At 47.4% G+C, this 25,779-nt stretch overlaps 1 protein-coding gene across 52 annotated transcripts in view; it reads right to left on the minus strand.

Moving 5' to 3' along the window:
- Cacna1c (calcium channel, voltage-dependent, L type, alpha 1C subunit) overlaps positions 1–25,779 on the minus strand; it is a 610,145-nt gene that overhangs the window by 33,578 nt on the left and 550,788 nt on the right. For 13 of the 52 annotated variants that reach the window (XM_006505426.4, XM_006505418.4, XM_017321361.2 and 10 more), the window contains 6 exons: positions 17,610–17,693; positions 16,913–16,996; positions 9,582–9,614; positions 6,625–6,753; positions 4,672–4,737; positions 3,550–3,641 (listed from right to left, as the gene is read on the minus strand). In XM_006505426.4, coding sequence (XP_006505489.1) covers positions 3,550–3,641; positions 4,672–4,737; positions 6,625–6,753; positions 9,582–9,614; positions 16,913–16,996; positions 17,610–17,693 — 488 coding nt within the window. Of the gene's footprint in view, positions 1–3,549; positions 3,642–4,671; positions 4,738–6,624; positions 6,754–7,656; positions 9,686–16,912; positions 16,997–17,609; positions 17,694–25,779 lie in introns of those variants that run through there. The other 39 variants (XM_006505440.4, XM_006505432.4, XM_030255125.1 and 36 more) reach the window with 12 other exon arrangements.

Consider the following 25,779-nt stretch of genomic DNA (forward strand, 5'->3'; position numbering starts at 1 on the left):
GAGCCACCATGTGGTTGCTGGGAATTGAACTCAGGACCTCTGGAAGAGCAGTCAGTGCTCTTAATCACTGAGCCATCTCTCCAGTCCCCAAACTATGACTTTTTATAAACTGTATATTCAGTCAGTCTATTATGGGTTTATCTTCTCCTTGTGTTCTATTACTATCCGTATTTCCAATCCATATATTGTTAAGCTTATATTGTTTGCAATTATTAAATATAATATGTATTACAGATTATATAATATAGTAGTTAATATATAATTATATATAAATACAATAACTATAGTGAACATATTAATTGTATATCATAGGTAATATATAAAATATAACATATATATTACACATGATATGATATGTTATATATTATATATTATCTCACACATTATATTATATATTATATATTATATATTATATATTATATATTATATATTATATATTATATATTATATATTACATATTACATATTACATATTATATATTATATATTATATATTATACATTATACATTATACATTATATATTATATATTATATATTATCTCACACATTATATTATATATTATATTATTATATATCATATATTGAATATTATACATTATTGTATGTTATATATTACATGTTATATATTATTGGTTTATTAAACGTTTTATTGGTATTAAGTACCTGAAAATTAATTTTGTGTGTCGTGTGTCACAGCCCATGTGTGGTGGTCAAAGTGCAACTTTGGGAGTCGGTTCTCCCTTCTAGTCTGTGGGCCCTGGTGGATTGACCTTAGCTTGCCAGTCTTGGCAGTCTTGGCAGTCTTGGCAGTCTTGGCAGCAAGCACCTTTAGCTACTGAGTCATGTTGCTGATGGTAAAGCTTGATTTTTAATGGACATTTTTAAGAAGATTAATTTTTAGTATCTTTGTATTATCTTTCTTCTTCCCTTTTACTTCATTCTCCTCCCCCCTCCCCCTCCCCATATTTAGTGCCACTGTTACCCTTCCTTTTGATAAACTGTTGTAGTTTCCCCTGTCCAGTTTTTTGATCTGTGGTTTGCTTTCGGGCAGTGCTCAGAATCCGACCTTGGGTTTGTCAGGGAAGCACCGCCCACTGAGCTCCATACGCACTCTCCTTCCATGCCTTGACACGTACACATTCAATTTCTACGCAGCTAGTTGCTGACTTTCAATATTTAACACACACGTTTACATCCCTTTGCCCCTAGTCACACAGATGAGTCACACAGGAACTCTCAGCTGCTGGGGTGCCACGTGGCTTATGTCCTGTCTGCTAATGTACTGCACTGCATTTCCTGGTTGGCATATGAGGAATGCCACATGGCCATTCCAGGTTTCAATCCCTCCTGCAATTGCTGAATGATGTTTTTAACATACTGTCCAATTAAGTCTGCTGGCATTCTGCTGAGGATTTTTGTTATTTATGTTAATTAGGGATATAGTGTCTTTGTACAGCTAGCCTCAAAAAACACAACCAAAATAAAACCAGCTTTGAAGGGTTTCCCCTTCTTAAATGTGTTACAGTTTTTGTAACTTTGGAAACCTTGAAGATTTTTTTTTAAGTGTTAGCATTTTAAAAAGTCATAAACAGTTTTAGATATTTGTAGATAAGGCTGGAAAAAGGTCTTATCTTATAACCCAAACTAGCTTTGAATTCATGACCCTCCTGCCCTGGCCTTCTGAGTTCTAAGGGTATAGGCAGGAGCCATCACCCCTGGAGGGTTAAAATTTTTCTTGTTAGCCTGTTCTGCACTCAATAGGCTATTTCAATTAGAAGGCTAAATCTTTTTTTGAAATTTTCTTTGATCAGCTTGTTGTTTTACTCTCTTCATTTCTTTTGCTCTTGTCTGGAATGTCTATCTCACAGTAGGACTTTTCTATCTCCATTCTCTTTGTCTTAATCTTTATTTCATAATTTATATATTTCATCGTACTTCAGTTATATAGTAACCCCGCTGATCTTTCATCAGTTCATTCTTAGCTGTATCCTTTCTGCTATACATCTCATCTATTTAAAAATATTTTAGAGAGGAGATAAAAAATTTAACTGTTGTATTTTCTCTTCCTCCTTTGCTCTGTTTAGCAATGGCTGCTACCATTGTTTCTTCTAATGTGACAGAAGCGTTAACGATGCGAATTGCATTCAATTTCAAATCTTTTGGGCCTGCTCCCTTCCTTCTCCCTGTGTGTTTATTTATTTGTAACTTGAGTGTGACACAGACACCCCTCCTCTCTGATGTTCCTCAGAGTTTGGGATTATTGTCATTTGCTCTTTGAATAAAGTTTTTAGTACGGAAGCTCCCTGGTGATCACTGATCCCAGGCAAGCTGTGGTGAGGGGTCTGGTGGGTAGCTTCTCTCAGAGGGACGGCTCTGCTGGGACTTTCCTACCTCAAAGCCCTGGGGTGCGAAGGCAAATGCTGTTGACCATAGCAGAGCTTCCCCAGAAGGTAAGTCCCAGGGGATCAGTTTACCTAGTGTCCAGGTCTCTCCTGTCCCTTGAGTCTGTTGACAGTCAGGCTGGAGCTGCTCCTGGCTGCTGCCTCACCCTCTGTGGTCTCAAACTGTCTGAAAGTGCTCGTCTCAAGTCTCACCCTTTTGGATCTGAACCCCATCTACCTTCTTCCATTTAGAAGTTCCTCAACACTTCCGGTTCACCTCTCTCACCCTTCTCTTTTCCATTCTCAGCAGCATTGGAGGTTTGCTCTTTGAAAAGACACTTGCTGCCATTAGGAACTTTAGAAAAGAGGGAGAGACCAGCCCGGTGGCCAGTCTGACATCTTGTGACCATCTCCTGCATTTAAGTGTGGCATAAGCTTGCCATTGTGAAATGTCAGCTCACACTAGATAGCTTTGTGTTCTAAGGCCATGTGATCTGGGAGGCAGTGATGCCAAGTTGATATTTAGAACACTGTCATTTTGATAACTGTATTTTGATTGGGCGTGGGACCAGGTCCTGTAGGAGATGGTTGGAGGCGGCATCACCTGGCAGCCTTTTTTTTCCCATACGCTCTGGCAAAGGACCTCAAGGACCTGGCAAGCACTTCTTTTGGAGAGAAGAGACATTGTTTCACCTACCAGCCTAGGACTAGATGGAGCTTACAGTGTGACTCCATGCAAAACAGGAAGGAGACAAGAAGATGGAAGCAAATAAGTAGATCATGGTGAACCAAGAGAGAAAGATGGTTATATAAGAGACAGACTCAGGTCCATCCTACGTGCCAGGTAAGACGCTAAGCCTCAGAGCTCTTGGTGTTTATCTTTGGCTCTCTAATGGCTAGGGCAGAGGATTCTCAGATGTGTGTGGTACCTTGTGGCTGCACATGGAAAGTTGGCGTAAATGGTAATGAGACTTCCTGGCCAGGAGGGGAGAAGAGGCCGTTCTTTTCCTGATCCCTTGGTTCTCTCTCCTTGGGCTACCATCCTGTAAGTGTGCCTGTGTGCACCTATGTCATCAAGACCCATCTGAACAGCAGTAGCCCTGTATGTGTGTGTGTGTGTATGTGTGTGTGTGCATGTGTGCATGCACCTACGTCATCTGAGACCCACCTGAACAGCAGTAACACAGCCTGGGGGAACGTCTGGAAGTTGTTGTTCCGATTGATCTCTGTGGTGTCATTCAGGGCAATCTTCCCAAACACCTGAAGAAAGAGGAATTGAGGGACCCGAGAAGGACAGCACGCACCGCTCCAGCCACTGTCTAATAGTAACTCTGGGACTATCTGGCAATCAGTTTCTGATGTGACCTAGCAGACACCTGCTATTCCATGATCCCTGGACCCTGGCTCCAGCATGGACAACTTTAGGAGGAAACCTGCCTTCAGCTGTCACTCAGGAAATGTCCCTCAGCCCAGGGGAAGCTGGGGTTGGGGTGGTAAGTGAATGCTGAGATCAGGATACTCAGTGTAGGACCAGGGCCTACTGCCTTTCAGCCTTTGCATTTCCGAGAACTCAAATGCACAGTGATTTTTGGATTTTGCAGTGATACGGAATGGGTGTTCCAGAGCTTGGACAAGCTTGCCTTATTGCTGACATCAGAGGCCTGCCTGTGTTATTCCCTGCTCTGTGATGTCAAGGTCACCCCTTTTGTCTTTTAAAGCACAAACGCACCCCACCTCCTACCCCACAGAACTTTTAGAGGTTTTATATAGGGAGCTGCCAAGGGAAGATACAAGCATGGCTGTGGAGGTGCTGCCTTATAGAACCTGGAAAGACTCAGCGGGAGTCTTGAAGGCTGGAGGAACTCTGGCTGAGGGAACAGAGAGGGCAGAGGGCCCCTGGGAAGGGGGCTCCTGAAGAGGACTGCATGGTTGATGGACAGTGCCTTCTCTTCTCTCCCCACCTCAAATCATGCATATCCATCAAAGCAGGGGATGCTGGTGGGACACGCCCGCTTCCTGCTGCCTCTCAGACGAGGCTGTTCTCTCCTGAAGCCCACTGCTTAATTCATGAGTGTTCTCCCATTGCAGAACCCAAGCCTGGTTCTGTAAGATGGGAGGAATCCCTGTGTTGTCTCTTGCCCATGGCTTATACCACATCCTACTGGGGGAAGTTCCAGCGCTTTGAGTGTTGAGTGACAGGCAGGAACACAAGTCAGGAGAGAGGGAGGAAAGGATGAAGGCTATGGTTCTGGGGGCTGGGAGGGAACCAAGGAAGCAGAGTTTCTCATACCTGCATCCCAATCACTGCATAGATAAAGAACAGCATCACAATCAAAAGAGCCACATAGGGCAGAGCCTAGAAGGAAGCAAAGAGAGGCTATGAGACCTAGCAGTACAGCCAGCAGGATCATTTCCCAGAAAGCATTGCACTTCCCTGGTCCATGGCAGTCTGCTGCCTTTTTTGACTAAGGAGGACTGAGCATCAAGGAGAGAACCTGAGAGGTGGGCTCTGGCTTTCCAATTCAGGAGTCTGTCTGTCTTGTTTGTATGTATGTATGTATGTATGTATGTATGTGTGTGTGTATGTATGTATATGTATGTGTATGTACACACATATGTATCTATCATCCATTCATCTATCCACCCATCTTTTGGGGATGGAGCTGAGGGCCTCTACCACTGAACTCTGGTCCTAGTCCACAGGGTTTCTTTTTTGGTTTTAAAAGCAGGCTTCAGAGTAATGGAGGCAGCCCCGTACTGTTTATTGAGAACAACCAAGGAGCAGCCCTCCTCAGACTACAGTTAGATATTTGCACAAAGAAGGGAGGAGGGTGATGGAAGTTACACAACAGAATGACCGGAGACACCAGGGAAAAGTGGAGAGGAGGCAGCTTACATCCCATCTCTATCCAATTACTTCCCCAGAAGTGAGCAGTCAGCGCTATTGCCATGAAAACATCTAATGAGGAGAAATGCATCTTGTTTCCCCACTTTCTAGCTCTAGAGCTCGGATGTATTACTTAACATCTCTGGACCTGCTTCCTGATCTGAATATGAGAAATGGTAACGCTAACTCAGCAGGGGGTGTGGCATTTAAATGGTTTGAGGCTTGTGAAACACAACGCCAACAGCCTACACATGATTTGGATCGACATATTTTAGTCCCCCTTAGACAGAGCCATGGCCACTTCAGAGGAGGTGCTCCTGGGCACCTGGCCTTCTAGCTTAGGAATTATGCTGCTCATATACCACTAGATGGCACTGAGAGATAACAACATTTTTTAGGGTAAGGTGGGTTCCCTGATCAAGTCCCATTCTTCAAGGTCACCCCAGCCACTTCCCATTACAAAGAAATGTTGGGGTGTCTCGGGGCCTCTATCAGGACCAGTCTACTGTCTTGATCCCATTAGGGCCAAGGATTCAAATCCTTAGAAACTCCCTTCACCTTGACCTGTGAAGGGGGGAGCCCCAGGCTCTCATTAGGGGTTGAGGGCCAGCAGGGTAGGCCACGACTAGAAGAACAGTGGCTCTTTGTGCAGCTGGGCTGGACCTCGAGGTCATCCATCGGAGTGCTGGGGATGGCACTGCCCACAGAGCTAAGAGTTTGGAAGGGGCAGCAAGAAGGGCAGGCAAGGAACCACAACTCACCCACAGTCTTCTGGGCGCAATCACACCCTTGAGCCCATCTGGATGGGGGCAAGCTCCATGTCCTAGCTAAGCTTGTGCTGTCCAGGGCAGGGGACACAAAGCCCTAGGTTCAGGGTCTGAGGCAGTCTAAGAGTGGATGTGTGGGGGAGAAGTTGGCTTTCATGGTATCCGAGAAGGACAGTGGGTAATTTCTACAATCCTTTCCCAAGAGTCCAAGAATCCTGACAGCTTGGCTTCTCACGAGCTTTCCACTTACAAAGCACTCCTCAGAACTGGCCTTACAATTCTCCTTTTCCGGTAAGTTCTGTGGAATGTGCTGAGCCCTGGATTTTAGAATCTCAGGTTTACTCTCATCCCCTCTCTCTTCCAAACAAGGAAATCCAGGTGCTATCATCACACACTCACACAGCCATTTAGAACAGAGGGAGAGCCAGCCCTGGGCCCTGTAGACTGGGCTGGAGCTGTTTCTTTCCTGGTCTGCCCCTGTAGGGGAGCCTTAGGGAAAGTGACATTGGAACGCTGGGCTGCTCTAAGTCCTGGGGGCAGCAGAGGTTGTCTCACTCCCAGCTTTACGAGGGGAAGGGCGCATGGTTACCTGGAAGGACTTGATGAAGGTCCACAGCAGGGTTCGGATGCCTTCCCCGCGGCTCAGCAGCTTCACCAGGCGCATGACCCGGAAGAGGCGGAAGAAGGTGATGGAGATGCGGGAGTTCTCCTCTGCACTCTAGAACCCGTTGGCAATAGGGGGTGCAGTTAACACAGCAAGAAGGTGGGGCAGGAAGGGATCCTCTGAGAAACAGCCATTGGTTGAAAGGAGGCAGGCCAGGGTAGGGCCAGCTGCACTAGACTCTTTCTTTAGGCCCAGACTCTCTGTGAGGTGGAAGGCCAACACCTTTCTTCCTAGGTCAGCAGCCCATCCTTAAGGTCTATGCTACGTCACAGCCCTGAGTCCATGACTTTGTTTTTCCTATCCTTGTCTTTCCCATAACTCCAAGTTCTTCACATATTATAAGCTTTGGGATTTGAGCCCAGAGAGCTACTGCCCCAGGGGCTCCTGCCCTCCTGTGTTGGGAGAAAGCAACCCAGAAGTTCTTATCTTCTCAGTTCTGCCTTGCGGGTGGAACTTGGCTCTGTCAGGAGGCTAGATGGTGGTGACATCCCACACAGCTGTCTGACATTGCCTCTGAGCATACTCTGGCCATTCAAGTCTCACTTCTCTCAGTCTCCACTTTCTATTTTCCAGGAACCTGGCCCAAATGGCTGCTGGGAAATGGTGGTAGTGGCTTCTGTATTATAAGGGGAGGGCCACAGTCCCAGACTTCATTACAGTCTCTGGAATGGCTGCCCTCTCGTAGCCTCAGAGGCTGTGACCTTCCCTAGAGGTCCACAGTCTGGAGACCTGGGGATGCCCCCAGGACAAGGCAGAAAAGGGATCTGCACTGAGTCCCGGGAAAGGCTGAGCCTGGTACGTGACTACTGTGGAGTGCCACACAGGGTATCTGCTGCGTGATCATGGATAGAGAAAAAGAGATAGAGGCAGCAATGAGGCATGGGGAGCTGAGGAGGGGTTAGAATTTCTGGGCTGCTTAGAGTCTAGGGCCAAAGGTTCATGACTGGTGTCTTAGTCTGAAGGAGCTTGCGGGTACAGACACAGGCCTGGCCAGATCTCTGGAGGCACAGTGCCATTGCTCCCATGCCTGAGAACAAGAACTTATACCCTTGTCCTCCCCCGACCCCCTCTCACGTGAGCAACCGACTGTGTTCCAAAGCCCTGCGAGCTGGTCAGAGCCCTTATGCCTTCTCTGAAGCTAGTGCAGCCTACCCAGCCCTGCTGGGAGCAGCACCAGGAGAGAAAGGACCCTAGGAATTCCTGTTATGGCTCCCATCCCAGGCACCCCTTGAAGGAGGGGGTCTTAAGACTGTTGCTCTCCCGTCCTGTCCTGTCTCTTTAGCTTGTCCTCTTGCTATGCTTGACAGTGTTTCTAGATCAGGCCTCCCTCATAGCACTGTGCCTCTCCGTACCCTGGACTATTCCTTAGTGCTAAAACCTGAGGCTCCACAAGCCCTTTCAGTTCTTCTATGGCCTTCTGGTCCATCCCTGAGGTCTATCTGGAGGGGTATAAGTAATGAACTTTAGGAACATGCAAGGGGTAACAGGTTGGAATGGCGACATATCCAACCTCCATGTTAATTATCCCCATCCCCAGAGGAGGCAGGATACTTTGGGACAGATATTCCAAATCAGCCCCACACTTCATACTGGATGGGCTCTGAAGAAACCAAGCCATAGGGTCCTGGTTTTCAGACAAGGGTCAGAACATTTCTTATATTTTAAAACTGGAATCACCCCAATTGCCATTAAGACTCTTAGCGCTGCCAGGCAGTGGACAGACTCACAGCTGTCAGCAATGTGCTGGTCCTCCGCACGAAGTCTTTGGCTCCTATAACCACTGCATCCATTTGGCTCCTCTAAGTTCTATTTTCTGTCCTTAGAAGGAAACTTGCTCCTCAGAGCAGCATACAGGAAGCTCAGAGCTTTTACTATCTGTCAGTTCTGCCATGTTTAAGAAAGGAAATAAAAAACCCACTCAAACCCACCCACCAGAAAACAAAAAACAAGCTTAAGTGGGGCTTTCATCTGTGGGTGCAAACCCTTTGTAAAGCTGGTGCCACTGGAACACCTAGGCCTGATGAGTTAAGAAACCAAACCCCCAAAATTTCCTAGGCAGCTTTTTGGCCGGGGTGGGCCGCTATGGAGACCACCACTACATCTCTCAATTTAGCTGTCAGGGGCTTGGGGAATCATCAGCCTTGTTTGAAAGCTGTGATGGACCTCTTAGGGGAAGCTATTCCAAGGAGACTTCAAGGTCGTGTGGTGAGGCACGGCCACCACTCAGCCAAAAGAAATGGATATTTCCCAATCAGGGCTGGTTTGGCTGGTTTGTTTTCCTGCTTCCCATATGTTATAGAAAATGACTCTAGTGCACATGTAATGAACTCAAGGAACTTAGAAAGATATAAGACTAAGGCTCAGGGTGACAGTAGAGACTCTAGAGGGCCAACCCTTATGTCACAGCAAATCCCAGTGTGTGTCTTTCACAGCCTTCCACACAAAGCTTGGGGTAAGCTAGTCATCATAGAACTAATCAGAACTACCTTTCCTTCTAGCTGGACCCCACCCCTGCTTCTGTCTTCTCCCTGGAGCCCTAGTCACAGTTCTCAAAAGCACCCCTCACAAATTCCTACATTAGATGAAACACACCATCCTTGGGATGTTTAACAGGAAATAGCATGGGTCCAGTTCTCTCCCAGTGGGTCACGGTGACTCACCACCCAGAGGAAGCTTGGGAAAGTAGAGGAACACCACTGTACACACACCCTTGCACAGCTCACGTGAGCACAGGCAGTTAAGGCACACAACGGACATGGTGGCCACATGCAATGGGAGCTGGGCTGGGTTCCCAGGGCTCTGGAAATCAGGGTGGATAAGACGTGGGTGGCTAGAGGGGGAGCCACAGAAGCTGGAAATGTGGTCTGGAGGGTTGTTCTTACCATAGAGGGAGAGCATTGGGTATGTTCAGCTGGCTTTAAAGAAAGGCAGACAGAGATAAGCTGTAATGAGTCTCCAACGAAGAGCCTGGTATTCTAGGTCTTGGCTAACAGAGGAACAACACAGTGGTAGGACAGGGCATAAGGAAACAGGTGAAAGAAATATACAAGCATGGGCCTGGCAGGGGAGGAACTCCAGTGAGAACATGGGCTGGGTGTCACTGGGCCACATGGCCAACAAGGACCCACAAGATTCTCCTGCTCTATTCAGTGACCACCTCTGGTTGTGCGTGAAACAACTCAGCCCCAATACAGAGGAGGAAGTGAGGCCTTCCAGATTTGTGGCAGGAGCTCAAGTTTTATTTATTTACTTTTTGTTCTCAGGTAGTCTGTTTCAGCCCGCTCTATGAAGTCCTGGCTGGAGGACACACCCTGACCTATGTGTGCCCACCGTTGTCCACACACAGCTAAGCAAGTGAGCTTTACAGCGACAGCTCCTCAGGTTAGAGAAGGCTGAATTCCAACTGTGTCTAAGAGAAGATCTAAGGAGGCAGTCCTCCATCCTCTCCAAAAGGAACTTTTTTCAAAAGATTAGGCTCAGGCTGGACATGGCCTTGCCTAGACCTCAATTCAGAGATGGAGACCCTTGGCCACTGGCATGGAAGGATGCTGAACTGCTTTTTAGTCTCCAAGGCCTTGTACACAATATAGGATAATGCCAATAGTGCCCAAAGAAGTTGTTTTCCTGGGCTAGATGTCTGGGCTTGCTTGGTGGCACTAGTTCACAGGAGCACCTCAAGGCCCCTCCTGTCGCAGTTTCCCTGGTAATCTTCCTGTGGAGATACCCCAGCACTGGGCTCTGGCATACAGCAATCACCCCTGACTGATCTCACCCACTGGTGCTGTAGCCTAAGCCCATGCCTTCCACTTTCAGATGTTACCCCTGAGTTTGTTTTTAAGATACACACAAGGAAACACATAATGGGATTTTTGAAGGAAAGAACTGGTTCATAGTTAGATACTTCCTTGTAGTCTGAAAATACTTCTAGGTAACATATTTCTTAGTAATTGACTAAAAAAAAATATTTTTTTCCCATAGAGAGTTGGTTTGGATTGTTTTGAGGATGGTAGAGAGTGAGGAAGGGGGCAGAAGGACCTTCTCTGGGCATGATGTCACAATGCTGTTCTGATTGCCAGCCAGCTGGCCAGGCTGCGTGTCTGGAGGGAATGGGTCAGTAGGATAGAGCTACTGGGTGGACAGAGAACACAGAAACAGATAAACAGACATATACACTCACACACACACACACACACACACACACACACACACACACACACACACACACGTACACACTCACATGCACAGGGCATTTCTTGTCCAAGCACCCCAGCCCCCCTTTCATTGGCATGAGTCAGCTGTCATGATGGTCAAGCCTATGTCTCCGAGTGTATTTTTTGTCACTCCCCCATCCCACCCCTCCAACCCCTGCCTGGTGCAGCGTCTTTGCTCATGGATTGCTAGATAAAGGGTTCTGTGCTTCCGGGGATTCAGCAGTGGAGCAGGAGAGCTACACAGAGGCCATCTGCTCAGTAGACATGCCAGGGTTCTGTGGCTCAATTGTTCTGGGAGTGTTGCTTTGCTCCTAGGAATACCCTAATGTCCTCCCATCTACCCACCATTTCCAAGAACCTTAGGTAAGCCTTTAAAGGACTTCTGGGTCCATCTTAAATAAGATGGAGGCAAATTCAGAAAATTCACCAGCTCGGCTGGTCCCACTAAACCAACCTCTATCCATCACAAAGAAATAAAGTAGTTTATTTTTAAGCACTCAAACTCTGGGGATCCTTCATTCACCATGGTTAGCATCCCTCTGGATGCTTTCTTTCTTAGCCTTTTGTTGGCTGGGTTAAGATATCATCTACTTAAGTTATAGTTTACTTCAAAATTCAGGTTTAGGTCTGATTATCTCTCTGGGATTGTATTCTTTTAGTGTCATGCCTTAGCTTGATAGCTCTTAGGTCATGTCTTCACATCAGGACACAAGATTTCAGAGCAGCTTGTGATGAGGGTTCTTTGAGACCTTGTGTCTTAGGCTCCCCAGCCCAGGTAATAACAACTTCACAAAGAAAGCTGAGAAAGTCTGGGGTAACTTTTTCTTGAGCCTTAGAGGCATATTACACGGAAAGCTTTGCTTGGCTGGAGTAGCATCTCCTTAGCATTCCCCACACACTGTGCTTACATGGTCTCAGAAGCACCATTCACAACAGAGTCAGGATGTAAGCACTGAGTGAGTTCTGTGTGGGAAGAAGCCTAGGCAGGCCAGATGGTGTCCCCTAGACAACCTCATGTGATCATCTGGCTCTTTAGTACCTTCCTAGCTGTAAGGAAAATGCTTTGGTGTACTATATAGGGGGACGGGAGCCCTTGACATTGGATGTGTATGCTGCACCACACTAAGGAGTTTAAGCCCATGGTTATATCTGTCTTGCTTGCTACTTTGTGAGTTCCTCATATCTGTAGGGGTGGATCCATAGAAGGCAGCAAGCTCCATATCCAGTCTGTTCTCCGATGCAGGCAGGAATTGCAGCCAGGGAAAGAGCCAACAGGCTTCATTATCAGGAAGCCAGTAAGGAATAGTTGGTCACTGGAAGCCATGCCTGTGGGTTTGTGGTGGAAAGATGCTGTGGGGGAAAGGCAGCACCAGAGATGGTGGTGAGGGGGACCTGGAGCTAGCACTGTAACCCATCCTTTCCTGAAGCTGACAACAGTCTTCTTGCCAGTTTGGCAGCCCTGTAGCCTTCTTTTGTTCTCTCTCCTTGTCTCTTGCCTCCGTTGATCTGGCCAATGGATGTAATGTGCATTCCATCTCCATGCCTGCTCTCTCTGGAGTCTTGTACCTGCCACTAAGGTCCCTACACAATGCTCTGTGTGAGCATCCCAAGGGCAGCAAGCTTCCGGTGGCTAAGCATCAGCACAGGGAGGTCGGTAAGCAGGTCTGTGTAGGTCAGATGCAGGAAGGCACCAGATGAGCGCCATGAGTGGTAGAAGCCACCAATCTCTACTTTCAGGGGTGCTATGCTGACACCATCTCAGTGCACGGCTGTTGCTCTGTGTGCACACAAGAGTTGGCTGATGGGAATGGCTTGAATCATAGGTGTGTCATCAGTTAGCTATAAGACTCTGGACAGGTTGCTTGTCTTCCCTGGGCCTAGATTTCATATGTATAGGGGAGTCCTTGGTCTTGATTCAATCACAGGAGTCCTGGAGTTGTTGTCTTGAAGACTGACACAGTCAAGGACTATGTCTCATGTCATCCCTATTTCCTTTTCCTCTTCACCAGCCAAGGTCACAGCAAATGTCATCGATTCTTAGTTTATTTTCATGTTCTGGTCTTTTCTGTGGCCCAACACCTTGCATCTAGCCATTCTTTCGTGTTTCTTCTCCTAAACTTGCTTAGAAGCCTCCAAGGGTTGGTGGTCTTTCCCAGGTACTGTCCTAGTGCCTGTAGCTTTCTTTGAATGGTCTTTCTTGTTCCTGTTTCTGCACAATCCCCAAATGAGCCACATGGGAGCCCAGGTGGAGGTGAGCACAGCGTGGACCCGCGAGTCCTAGAAATGCAGCAGGGAACTCTTACCTCACCACACTGGATCACAAAGGCCAGGAGCCTCTCAGGCCTCTTCATCCAACTCCTACCACACTCAAAAATACTGAGGCCTAGGGTCCTGGATCGACTACCCTAAGACACTGGGTTCCTGGGGCCTAGGCTGGAAATATAACCATGGCTTCATAATGTATAGTTAATGGTTTTCCACATCTATAATGTAGGAAACGAGGTCCTCTAGAACTTTCTATCATTCAGTATCTTTTCAGAGGCACAATGAAGAAACTCTGAAAGGCTACTGGTCATATCCTCAAACTGATTTCCATTTGGGATATCAGGGAGAGCTCTGGGGGGATACTACCAGGACTTTCTTGAACAACCACGGAACATTTCTAGGAGGGTTTGATTCATGCTCCAGGACTGGAGAAGAAGCAATGCCCTACTAACGTGGAGCAACACCACACTTTGACTCTACAGAGCTCGCACTGGAAGAGCGAGACAGACTTAGACAAGATGAAGTGCTAGGGAGAAGGGCAGAGACCTGGGTTTGAGGCAGCCTTACATGGCAGAGCAAAGGCTTAGAGGGGCACTTAGAAACAGCCTGCAGCCCTAGGAGGATCCCACTCTGATTCTTCAGAGTTCAAAACTTAGGATAAAAAGCAATGTAAATCCGAAGTTGCTCTGACTATGAAAGTCTCACTTGTTCATGCCAGGTGCCCCTGAGCAGCCCTCTTTGGACATTCTTGTCTTATTCTCTGTACTTACTGCATCCTGGCATGAACCTGCAAACCCATGAATACTGGGTTCTTTCTGACACAAATATGTACCAAGTGGCTAAAGAAGTATCTACCCATAGAAGGAGACTGTGAGCATACCAAGATGAGTGTGTGCTGACTCCAGAATTGATGAGAAGTACCCGGGGAAAGGTAGATGGATTTAAACGTGCAAAATACTTGGAAGGAAAGAAGGGAGGGAGAATACAACATTCAGTGAAAGGATGACTGCCATGTTCTGGAGGAGCACGAAGGGATGGCTTACAGCTGAAAAGCTATGGAGGGTAGCTTCTGGATAGAACCTGGGTTGGGAATCTGTGCTTGTGATGATAATATGTATGTAGAGAAGTCTGGGAAGGTCTGGAGCAGGGGCTAGGGATGGGGGCTTTCCTGGATTTTCCCATGGGATTCTAAGAAAAATCTGGCACCAGGCTTGGAGCAGCTCACCTAAAGGCAGAGAAATGTGAGCCGGGTATTCTTATGTCCTACTGGATGCTGGCCCAGTGCAGGCTTTTGTGGTAACGCTTGTGGCCACTGGCCTGTCAAGGCTCTGGCCCTGTGGCTGTGGATGACCTGTATGGGCTGCACCTGCTGGTCACCTCCATGAGTCAATTAACAGCATCTGGGGAAGGGGTTATCCTTGGCAAGTGTGCGCTCTAAGTTACGGGCACGCCAAGGAATTGGTCTAGTAAGATCAGAGATTTTTGAGAGGATGTGATTTGCTCAGATGCTGTAGTTTTTACTCCATAGATCTTTACAGTTGACATAAGGCTTTTGAATAGGTGCTGTTATGTGAGCATGTATATATACCCATGTCTACATTTTTATATAGGGAACAGTATATTTGCTTTGCCTTTTAAAAACCGAAAGCAGAAATAGAGATGTCATAGCAGGATGAGAGCTATGGGTTTTGCCATCAGTAAAAGAACCCCAGAGGAACTCCTGGGGTGCAAAGGGTCTTTTGCCATCATGGGAAGGAGCAAGCTGTCCTTCCCCATGTTTTCCTATTGCGTATCTTTGCTCTGATTTCTGTACAGATCTGAAGTACTGTCTGCATACAGATGGCAGAGCCCATGGCTTGTCTTTCTTTTTGCTCTTTTCCCTGCAGAACCCTCAGGGCAGTGCAGTGTGTGGCATCTGTGCTAAGCACAGGGTCTAGCCTTTAAGTTCTGAGACTTAAATAACAACTGGAATATAACTTAGGGTTCACACAGACAGCCTGCTAGGTGTCAACTCAGAAAGGAGGCTAGCGGCAGCTGTGAAAGACTGTTTTATTATTATTATTATTATTTATATGGGAATTTACTGGAAGGAGGCAAGCCTGAGGGTTCACATATATGCATATAGGCATGTGCACACACACATCTGCACACTTTGGGTGCTCTGTTTGAAGAGCACGTCTTTGTAGGATGCTTTGAGGATGGAAAATCAACAGGAGGAGAGGCGGTGTCTGGAGATGATCTGGGGTTAGGAAAGGCTTGGGTCCCAACTCCAATGGTTGCCTAGAACTTGTAAAGAACCCTTCATTTTCTTACCCTATAATTCACTTACACACACACACACACACACACACACACACACACACACACACGGTCTCAGACACAGAGGGGCAGTTGAGGCTGGAGCTATAGGATAAGCAAAGGGCAAAGAAAGGACTGTATGAAGAACGTGAAATCGTCCTTCCTCAGCCCCGTGGCTACACAGAGGAGAACCAAACCAGTGAGAGAATATATCTATTCAAAGTCTTGGGAATGGGCCAGGCTGCATAGAGGGTGTGGGATGTGTGGAGGACAGCGAGGGAATTCCAAACATCTAAGATTGAATTACAGAATCAGGTGGTCTGTGCTTGTATTCAATGGTACTATCCATCAAAGGCTTATGCAAACATCATCAAGTCTCTTACTTACGGAAAAATAATGACAAAAACTAAACAAGACATGTTAAGGAATAACTGCAAGAGGACTTGCTTATAGATAAAGAGAGGATGCTTAAACATGCCAGGTAACAAAAAGACATGTGCAAGAACTGTATAGAAGGAGGCAGCTCTGGGGAGGAGAGGGCAACAGGGTGGTGACTGTGGGGTCTGCCTGAGGCCCGAGAGCCAGGGGCAGGTTGTGAAGGGCAAGGGGAGGGAGAGCAGGCAGGTGCACAGTTCACACTCTATGGTGAGTTCACATGGGCATGAGGCTCTTACATGGATCCTGTGTCCATGGTAATGGGAAGAGAAAACCCATCCAAAAACTTTCAGTAAATCACCCGTCCACCAGGCTCTTTACTGTTTCCAGAAAAGGGAGGATAAGCAGATCTCAAACATGGCCAGTACCATGGGCTAATGGCGTTTAGTCAAAGCAGACAGAGTCTGTCCAATGTGAAGATAATCAGCTAGTCCTTGGGAGAGGGAAGGTCATGGCTGACAATGCAGGCACATTCATAGCCTCAGCTCTGGGCACTCTGTTTGAGAGCACATCTTTTTAGGATGTTATGAGGATGGACAATCAAAAGGAGGAGAGGCGGTGTCTGGAGATGATCTGGGGTTAGGAAAGGCTTGGGTCTCAGCTCCAGTGGTTGCCCAGAACTTGTAAAGAACCCTTCATTTTTCTCCCTCCATAAGTCACATAGCTGCACCCTCCTATACGGTGTGAGTCATGCCAGCCTGAGAGAAAAAGATGCAGCAACCAACATTTAAAAGGAAGTCTTAGTGCGTTCCAAAGATTAACCGAATAACAAAAAAAGAAAAAGAGAAAAAAAACCAAAAAAACAAAAAAAAGGAAAGAAATCTCCAAACAAAGCAAACAAAAGAAAAAACCGAATTTGAGCCAATTTAAACAAATTAAAACATGAAATAGATATAAGGAGGTGGGCACAGGAGGTAAAAATGAGAGACAAAAAATAAAGCAGGGGGAAACAGATGGATGTTAAGCAGGCGGGGTCGGCGGGGTCACAGACGCCATGTACTTACGTGTACCTCGGTGATTGCTATATCAACAATGCTACCCACAACAATCAAGGCGTCAAATGTATTCCATGCATCACAGAAATAGTGCTGCATGGGGCGGGAAAGCCAGGAAAGAGAGAAGGAGACAAATCAACAAAAGAGGAGAAAACAAAAAACACAGGGAGGAGGAAAATGAAAAACAAAAACAAAAACAAAAAGAGGCATGAAAGAAAGGAGAGAAGAGAAAAAAAATGAGAGAAGAAAGAGGTTACGCGGTGTATTAGACTCTCTTACCACTCTACACGCTGGCGGCTCAAACCTGGGCAACCTGGGTTTCGCAGGGTGGAGAGGCCTGACAAAAGCTAGGTTAGTTCCGAGGCTGGGTGGGCGACAGCCACCCAGAGGCAGCCAGGCCTGGCCCAACCAGTGTGCAGCCAGTTCCCTCCGCTCAGCTCTGCGCCCTTGGGCCCCGGTGTAGCCAGGGCAAGTGGGAAAAAAAGGAGAATAGACTTCTGCTTTTTTTCCCCCCTCACAAGACGACGGCAGGTTCAATAAAAAGCATGACTGGAGGTGGGTAAAATCAGAAATTAAAACAAAAACATAAAAAGAGGTAAACAAAGAGAGTGAGAGAGAGAGAGAGAGAGAGGGAGGGAGGGAGGAGTGGAGGAGGCAGGAGAGGTGGAAGGACCAGGGCCCCTGGGGAGGGCAGAGCGATACTCACATTAGTCTCACTGAGAATGACATCAATTATGCTCCCAATGACGATGAGGAAGTCAAAAACATTCCAGGGATCACTAAAGTAACCCTACATGAGGGAGGGGCAGGCAGGACGGGGATTAAAAAGGAATATTAGACAGATAAGAACAGAGCAACATTACCATTAGAATCACTGTCCTGGCACCTGAGTGTTGCTGTTGGGAGTTCCAAACACCAGCATCTGGCCAGGAGCCTGGTTGGGTTAGAAGCGGCAGGGAGGCATTCAGTTCAACCCTCCTGCCCTGCCTTTCATGGGTCACAAGGTCCACATCCTCTCCGCCTCCTCCACAGAGGACCCTTCCACTTCCTCAGGGCAGTAGCCATGGGTCTACGGAGTGTGAGTAAGACACGGTGGCTGGACTACACTGATTCTTTGCCATCTCCTATAGTCTAGCGTATAGTATATCATATAGCATATAGCCTATTGTATATCACATATGACCTATACCTTCACTTCTGTTTACTAGAAGGAACTATCAGGAGGGAGAGAAGTCATCTTGTGGGTGGTAAGTCTGGAATCAAAGCTCAGAGATAACCAAAGGACCAGATCACTGAAGCAGTGTCCACAGTATGCTGGACTCTGTAGATGCAATCAGGTTTAGCCTGCTCTGGTCATGCCCATACGCCTCAGGGTAAGTTTGGCTTTTCTGATGGGATAGAAGTGTCTCCAGGTCTAGAAGCCTCTCTAGATAGCACCCTCAGGGGTGTCTCATAAGTACCATCCCAGGCTCCTTGATATAAAGTCTCAGTAGGATGAAAATGCTGCCAAAGTGATGGGAGCTATTAAAGGCTTCCCTGGACACAGGCTGGGGGAGGAAGGGATTGGTTGGCGGGTGGGCTGCTGCCTTCTTAGGAAGGCAATAGAGCCCTGGAGAGGAGAGTCAGGCCTGGAGGGAAAGACCAGGGTCCTGACTTTACTACTGTTGCCTGCCTGGGTTTCATCGACTTTTCACTGGGGACTGCTGGGTAAACAGCCTCCTTACAAAGCCCAAGTGGTATTCTCAAGTCTTGATTATTGCCTTTGGGGGAGGTGTGGCAGCTTAAAGGGCCTTGTCTCAGAGCACAGAGTCTTGGTCCCCTTGGTGGAATGTAGAGGATCTAGGACCAAGGAGACCTTCCTTCTTTTAACAATTGACCCCTTTTGTTTTCCAGAGAAAGCTCTCCAAAGGGGCACATCTGTGCTTGCTCAGCTGGGCTCTCAGAGATGGGTGTCTGGCAAGGGGCTTCAGAAGCAGGAGAGTGCTCATGGAGCGTTTCAGCTGTCTGCTCCCAAAGGCCGTCAGCTCTCTTTTCCACTTTTTACCCATAAGAGCTAAGCCCATGTTCTTCTATCCTGCTGGCTTTACCCAGCTCCCTAAGTTGTCTGGCTTCCCAACCGTCTCCTTCTAGAGTAAACTACATGAAAGGCCGTCCTAGGGCTATTATTCTTAGAAGAGGAGGTCAGGCTACAGGGAAAGGGGACTCTAAGTTCCCAGGCATCTCTGCCCAAAGAAAACCTATGCTGCCCCAGGAGGGTTTGGGCAGCCTGACTGGGGCTGAGGCTGTCCAGGTTTCAGGTCAGATGAGGGTCAGCTTGAGTCAGAGCCTTTTCTCTTCCAGTTACATCACATGCTCTAAGCAGGAAATAACTACTGCACTCCTGGGTTCTTACACTACTCAGGGCAGAAAGGAACACTGATCTGGGAGAGGGTGGATAGGGGTTAATCTCCCAAGTGACCCCTACATATGTGTATGCTTTAAAACTGGATCTTAAAAAAAATTCTGGGGACTATCTGTAAATGTGAGTCATTTGTTTGGGAACAGAGCTACTTTAGAAGGAAAATGGAAGAGAGGTCAAAGAAGAGAAGGGAGAGAAACAGGACCAAAAGCAAAACCATAGGATGTCCAGCACCAACCTAGAAAACGTGGCAAGCAAATGTTATTGGGGTAGGGAATAGGAGGAGAAAGGGGCGGGAGTTCTCTGTTCAAACAATGAAGAGGAGCTGGGATCTTTCCATCCACCAAAGACCTGCAACAAACGGGTAAGTTGGCCATGGTCTGCAGTACCTCTGAGCGGGGAGAGAGAAGGAGGAAGGCAGAGTGGGCTCCATGTTGAAAAGCACATATACACACAGTTAATCTGCTAGTACCTTCCAGGGGAAGGGGCTGAGACTTAAAGGGACCGGCAACCTCCAGATGTGCAGTTCTGTTTTCCCTTTCTCTTGGATTGATTTTTTTTATGTGCAGAGAGAAAGCAATGACCCTCAGTCATCACCCTCCCCTGGCCGTAGCTGCACATCACTGGATTGGCTAGGCCTGTTGGGATTAATCCCACCTCCTGGTTGCGTGTCCCAGCCTGTGCTGTTGGGGCTTTTGATAGACTTCTGTCCTCTAGCAGATCACCTTGTGGAAATCACTGGGTGTGGAAACCAAGTTCCCTTGTTGCCAAAGGCTCTGGTGGACACCCAGCCCTGCCACTCACATGCACAGCTGGAACGCAGTGGGGTCTGAGCAACTCTGAGGGTGGAGAGTCCCTTTAAGAGGCAGCTTTTCACCCTGACCTATAGACCCATATTCCCATCCCTCTATCCCTTGGCCCATTGGTCCTTTCCCATCCCTCTATCCCTTGGCCCATTGGTCCTTTCCCATCCCTCTATCCCTTGGCCCATTGGTCCTTTCCCATCCTTCTATCCCTTGGCCCATTGGTCCTCTCAGCTGGACCTTGAGGATGGCTTCAGACCCAACTTCAAGATTTCTTCCTTTTGTTGCTTTCTTCTTCCCACTATTTCAAGAATCATTACCTCCTACCTGCCCCACACCAGTTCCAGAAACAAAGCCCACACCCACCAGTTTGGTAGTAAATAGGTTGTCCAAGGGAGACACCTGGCCAAGTCCTTATATGAGGGGTCTGGAAGAATATTTCTTCTGTAAGCTCTGGTGTGAAAGAGTTAAGTGTTTTCTTTTGTATGCACATAGATGCATGCATGCACACCCATTACCCCTACCCTTCATTTTTTTCCCATGAGAATTTGGGCCTCGGGTGTAGAACAGAGAGGAAAGTGGGGGACACAGACCCTTTTTAAAAATAAAATCAGTTTAACCAGAACCAGTTTATACTTGCCACCCATCTTTCCTTGGGTGAGTGGGCTTCCTATAGTTGGAAAATCAGGGCTAGAGAACATTGTGCTGGCTCTTTTAGAAGTGGCAAACCAAACCTCTGTCTTCCCAACTCCTCAGAGCCAGTGAAGAGAGATGCCTGCAGAAAAGATGGTGTGTATCTAGCCAGAAGTCTTCTCTCACCATCCACCACATCCTAAATCCTGAGTGGCCTCCCCTTTCAAATTACCAGGATCTTCACATGAGATCAGAATGTGGGTTCTCCCTTCTGGCCTAGCTAGGGAAAGTTGGGCGTGGTCCCCATTGTCAAAGTCTGATCATTGCTTTCTAGCCTCCTCTCCCTGGGCAGAGCTTCTGAGCAATGGACAGCTAATTAGCATTTGCTTCAGCAGATCATTTTCAGGAAGGAAACATGACTACAAAAGTTTTACATTTCACCTGCACGAGGATTTTGTATTTTCTTCTCTTTTGGATTAGTTGTACCTCGATTCAATGATGTCATGGGAGCCCTACTCTGTTGACACAGGCAGTGTTCCTAACTAAATGATCTTTGGAGGCAGTTGGCTCAAATCCTATGCTGCCACTTTCTAACTGGGCAGCTGTGTGTGTCAGATTCCTATCACCATGACAAAGTACTCGTGGGAATCAGTGAGAAAGGAAGGCTCAGGATTTGAATTCGTGGTGTTGTTTCTGTTGCTTTGGGTCTCTGGTGAGGCAGCTCACAATGGTAGAACAGGTCTGTTTATCGCATGGTGGTCAAGCAAAGGAAACAGAAAGGGCCTCTATACGTCAAAGACACTCTGGCAAGGACCTAGCTTCCTCCTGTTGCAGGATTTTTCCTGTCCAATCACATTAGGTGGGAGGCTTGTGATTAGACAGGAGAAGGGAGGCAGAGCAAGGAGTTGAGACAGAGAGTTCGAGGTCTCAGAAGGAGAGAGAGAAGCCAACATGGAGGCAGACAGACAGGAAGAAGATCCTGATCTGTGTGGTTTTAACAGCCATAAGAAGCTAAGATTTTTCACAAGGTTAGAATAATTGGGGTAAAGCTTTTATCATTGTCAGTTGGCTCTGAAATTATTGTATTGGCATCTTGTCAATTGTGATCTTATTGTTAAATAAATCTAATTGGATAATTAAGCTTTAAGAGTCATGTTTCTACAGAGTAATTAGGTGTTGAGATGGCTACTGTGTGGTGCATGGGGTGTTGCATAGAAGCAAGAGGAACTGGGGGGGGGGGCAGTCCAAGGGATGGCCTGGTGGGAGCCCTGTGGCCTCTCAAAGCTGGAGAGTTAGCAGGGCTGAGAGATGGAGCAAGTGAGATCACCTGGTGCGGGGCTAGCTCTAGAGAGTTGTTGGCTGCAGCAGGAGTGCAGGAGCTTGGCCTGGTCCCACTGAGAGTTGGCAAGTTCATTTTTTTTTTAATATTTCCCGCAACATCCTCCCACTAGGGCCCTACTTCTAAAGGTCCAGCTGCATCTCAATAGAGTCAAGATCCAAACTGTAGCACCAAGAGTGAGCAAATAGCTTAGACTCTGTGTCTGTTTTCCTATGTAGAAAATGGGGCTGATCTTAGCATTAAGGTGACGTTTACAAGATACCACACATACAAAGCACTCAGACCAGTAATCTGGAGGGAGCTCTAAATTCATATTAGTTTTGTCATCGTTACTAGAGTCAACCTGCCTGCCTCATTGTTAAGTAGCATCCACAGGTCATGTGGGGCTGAGCCAAACAGAAATCAACACGAGGCATCTAGAAGCAATACATGCAGAAGGAACAGAAAGAGGGAAAGCTTCTTGGGCTGGCCAAGGCTCTTTCTGCTCACCATCTATCTGGTTACTATTCTTGAGATGCTCTTAGAGCAGTCAGGCAGGCAGTGTTGACACTGTGACAGTGTGCAGGTTGTCGTGGCTTAATCTTATTATACTCAAGTTCATATAGATTGCACACTGCAGAGGTCTTAGGAAACAACTGTTCAAGGAGAGGAGATGTGGTCTTCCCTGGGCTAGAAGCTGTGGAGAAGAGTGCTGGACTTCCGGGGCAGGGGGCCTCCATCTTTGATATAGAGAGAAAGATTACTGCAGGAGAGGTTGTAGGTCTACACCATTGCAGAATTCTGGATTCTGTTTCTCCTCTGCCCCAACCAGAAGCCTCCTCTATCAGGACAGGCACAAACCTCACAACAGATGGTGGTAACACGGGAAGCCACAAATCCCTCTGTGTATACTTCCATTAGTATGCCAATGTTATGATACTTATTCATAGAAAATTAGGCCCTCCCTACTATTTGTTGTGTTCTATGTTCCTTCCTGCCCACCTTCATCATCTTATATGGGTCCAGCAAAGCCAAGCAAAGAAATAAGGAGGAAGCCAAGACCTTCCTGGTACCTGATGTGGAAGGTGATATACCTTCTGCCTATTCCAGGGGCACAAAAGCACACCCAGGAAAGCTATGGGAGATCTGAGCTGAGGCTAGATGTGAGATGCTGACAGAGAGATAAGTTAAAAACAAAACATGGGCAAGGGAAGACTTGGCCCCATGGGATGTGAATGGCAAACACATTCAGGAGTCACTGCAATAATGTGAAAAACAAGAGCTGGGCATGGTAGTGGTCAAAGAGGTCACTTAAGGCTGATGGGAAACAGGGGACTGTGCAGCATGGGGAGACATAGAAGACATGGGTGGTAGCAGGATTGGGGAGTCACAGAACACATGGCTGGTAGGAGACAGGGATACTGAGAACAAGGAAATGATAAAAAAAAGACAGAGAGAAAAAGAGAGGGAAAAGAAAGAGGAAGAGGAGGAGAGAGAAGTTGGGTGTGGGGCTGAATGTGAGGTACTCAAGGTTGGGTTCTAGGACTCTGGGATGACCACAGAACCACGACAGGTGAAAGAACACCAGTCAACATGAGACCAGAGGGAGTGGCCAAACCCTCCTTGCAAAGCAGGGTCTAACATGAGAGGGAGAAACATGGTCTATACCCAACCTGGGGTCCCCAAACAGAGTCGAGGTTCTTAGCTTCGGGGGAGGAAGTGTTTGGGGAGAGCTGGACAGAGCAGGTTGTGAGGTGGTGTGGAGGGACAGGCATAATGGAAGGCTGAGCCTTGTTCTTAGAACCACTCGCTTTTCTGGGTCCTGGGATGTGGAACTGAGAGGCGGGAAACTAGATAAACTGGGAAGAGGTGCCGAATCCAGCCAGAAACAGCAGTGGCAACAGTAAAAGCCTCAGTGTGTCTGTGAAGGGCTGATCTTATGGAATATCATGGAATCCACGGTTAACTGACACCAAGCAGAGATAATATAAATCGTATTACATCAGGGTGCCACTTAGATATAACTAATCATGGAGATTAGCGGCGTCTAATGGAGAAGGCATAACCAAGCACGCAGCTGCTCATGATCTACAGCCTGCAAGGCAGCGAGGACTTCTGTGTTTCCATCAGGCTCATCCTGTGCTGTGCTAATTCAGAAGCTTTGGACAGCTTCCTGCAGCAAACGCCGGTCACTGTAGGACAGCTGGCAAGAGCAGGCCAGGGTCGCGTCCTTGCTTTGAGGAGGCACTGGCTGGGATAGTGATAGGGTACTCCGAGGATGGTCAGAGGAGCACGTAGACCTGGGAATGTGTGCTTTTCATAGACACCTGTCCTGGAGTTCCATTGGAAAAATTTCTAAGGCATCGATATATTTATCTCATCACACATGATCTGAGCCACCAAGCACCTAGAACTGTGCGAGGATGGAGTCCACAGACCTGAAACTAATCCCCAAAGCTCGTGGTCCGCTCACTAGAGCACATGGAATTTGGGGCTATGGGTTAAGTTCCTTTCAGGGGACTCAGGAGCTTGTCCCCCTCTGCCTTAGCTGTGCCAGGGTAGACTAGAGGAGCACATTATTGCTTTTCCCTACCCATGCTAGAATAAATGAACAGATTTATGCAAAAAGACATGATTGGAGTGCTGAAGGCTGTATCCCTGGAGCCAGCCATGGCAAAGAGCTTCAGGTTCAAGCACACATTGCACTATAGTCTATGAGTGAGAGGCTTTGGCAGCAATGCCAGTGGGTACTGGAAGAGCAGGCTGCCCTTTTTGAGTGGGAAAGAGCTTAGTCTTGCTGCAGATCTCTAAACAGTGTGATAGCCCAGGCTCTAGGGAAGCCTTCACAACCCAGGCAAGACATGCTCCTTCCGGCTTAGCATCTTTCTTTCATCAGCTCGCCCCATGTGTGCCTGACTGCAAAGCCATGATGCTATGAAGACCATTAGATCCAGCCACCAGCACCGCCTTTGTAATAAGACACAAACATAATGGTGGGCTGCTTTCGCTTTCAGAGATGAGGCTTGAGAGCCGAGAGCAAGCGTTTTAACCTCTCAGTGCCTCAGCTCACTCACATAGGACACGGCAATAGCAACTGCGTGTGCCTCTGTGGGAATATGAAGTCTGTGCAGTGTCAGGTACTGCAAGGTCTGCATCTGAGGGAGTGCTTGATGCCCACTGTGGCTGCCATGACTGCCTCCTCTCATGATGGCTCCTGCTTCACGGAAGGCCCCTCCTGCGGAGGAGGGCCACTGCTTTGCCTGGGTTGAGTTCCTGCCTCAACACCCTCTGGGTTTGGGAATCCCTCTTCTCATGCCTTCAGTTTCTTTTCCAGTGGCAGGATCAGAGACAGGGAACCACAGTGTACCTTCCCACTGGGCTTTTACACAGTGTGAATACGTTTCCACATTAAATAATTAAGTGTAATAGCTAATACTTCCCTTCCCACACTAAGGCTTTATGTAAGTCATATAATTATTTTTTTATCATTCACGGTAAAAGCACCATGCAGGAAAGAAACCTGTCACAACGTTGCAACAATATGCAAATCTCTGGGTACAAGCGCTGTGGCGAGGAGGCCCCTCCTGAGGAGCTCGTTTGTGCCTGTCTGCTGGGCACTGTGCACGTCAGGTGTCCGTGGGCACACCACAAATAAACAATAATCAGGGGAATGCCTTCTTACCAATCAGCTGCTAAAAAGCAAGCCGGGGCTGGCTGCACACCC

This window comes from Mus musculus, chromosome 6 (genome assembly GCF_000001635.26).
Source record: "Mus musculus strain C57BL/6J chromosome 6, GRCm38.p6 C57BL/6J".
NCBI classification, from domain to species: domain Eukaryota; kingdom Metazoa; phylum Chordata; class Mammalia; order Rodentia; family Muridae; genus Mus; species Mus musculus.